The 1,070-nt window shown below is 45.3% G+C and overlaps 1 protein-coding gene across 1 annotated transcript; it reads right to left on the reverse strand.

The window, feature by feature from the left end:
• Positions 1-339: 339 nt before the first annotated feature.
• Positions 340-804, reverse strand: LOC126070983 (olfactory receptor 7G2-like). Its single transcript, XM_049875300.1, has one exon. The coding sequence runs from the start codon at positions 802-804 to the stop codon at positions 340-342; it is 465 nt and encodes a 154-aa protein (XP_049731257.1).
• Between the last annotated feature and the right edge of the window lie 266 nt (positions 805-1,070).

Raw genomic sequence — 1,070 nt, forward strand, 5'->3', positions numbered from 1 at the left:
AGGCCCACTATGAATAAAAAGGCAGTCCAAAAACTCATACCGCCCAAAGACCAGCAACAATAGCCAGGTCTATCTTTGTGTAAAATTAATTCTTCATTACACTCACATCAGTGGAAAGAAGATATTCTTGAGAAGAGTTTCCTCAAAGCCCCCATCATGTCCTTGTTCCTCAGACTGTAGATAAAGGGGTTGAGCATAGGCATGACTATAATGTACATCACTGATGCTATTGCACTCTTCCTGCCAGAAAGAGTAGCTGCAGAGCTAAGGTAGACCCCAAAAACTGCACCATAGAACAAGGAAACAATAGAGAGGTGAGACCCACATGTAGAAAAAGCTTTATACTTTCCTCCAGCTGATGGGATTCTCAAAATGGAGGAGGAAATTTGAATGTAAGAAAATGATCCCAAGGAGAGTAACACCACCCCAAACACTAGTCACAAAAAATTCTAGGATATTATTGATGAGGGTATCTGAACAGGCCAGCTTGAGGACTTGACCAAGTTCACAGAAGAAGTGAGGGATTTCCAGGTCTATGCAGAAGGACAGATGCAACACCATCAGACTATGGAGCAGGGCATTCATGATGCTAATGAACAAGGACGGTAGAATCAGCAGGCCACGGAAGCAGGGATTCATGATGACCGTGTACCTCAGTGGCTGACATATGGCCACATAGAGGTCATAGGCCATTGCTGCAAGGAGACAATTTTCCAAACCAGCAAAAACCAAACCAAAGCAGACCTGGGTGAGGCAGCCTGTGTAACTGCTGGATTTGCTCTGTGTCTGAATGTTCACCAGCATCTTGGGGACCGTGGTGGTGCTGAAACAGATGTCATTGAAGGACAGGTTGGAGAGGAAGAAGTACATGGGGGTGTGGAGGTGGGAGTCTGAGCTGACAGCCAGGATGATGAACAGATTTCCAAGCAGAGTGGCCAGGTATACGGTTAGGAACAGCCCACAGAGGAGGGGCTGCAGTTCTGGATTCTCCGAGAGGCCCAGGAGGAGGAATTCTGCTATATCTGTTTTGTTTTCTAATTTCATGTTGTTGTTAAGTCTGAAAAAAAAAA

Source organism: Elephas maximus, chromosome 3, assembly GCF_024166365.1.
Source record: "Elephas maximus indicus isolate mEleMax1 chromosome 3, mEleMax1 primary haplotype, whole genome shotgun sequence".
Taxonomy (NCBI): domain Eukaryota; kingdom Metazoa; phylum Chordata; class Mammalia; order Proboscidea; family Elephantidae; genus Elephas; species Elephas maximus.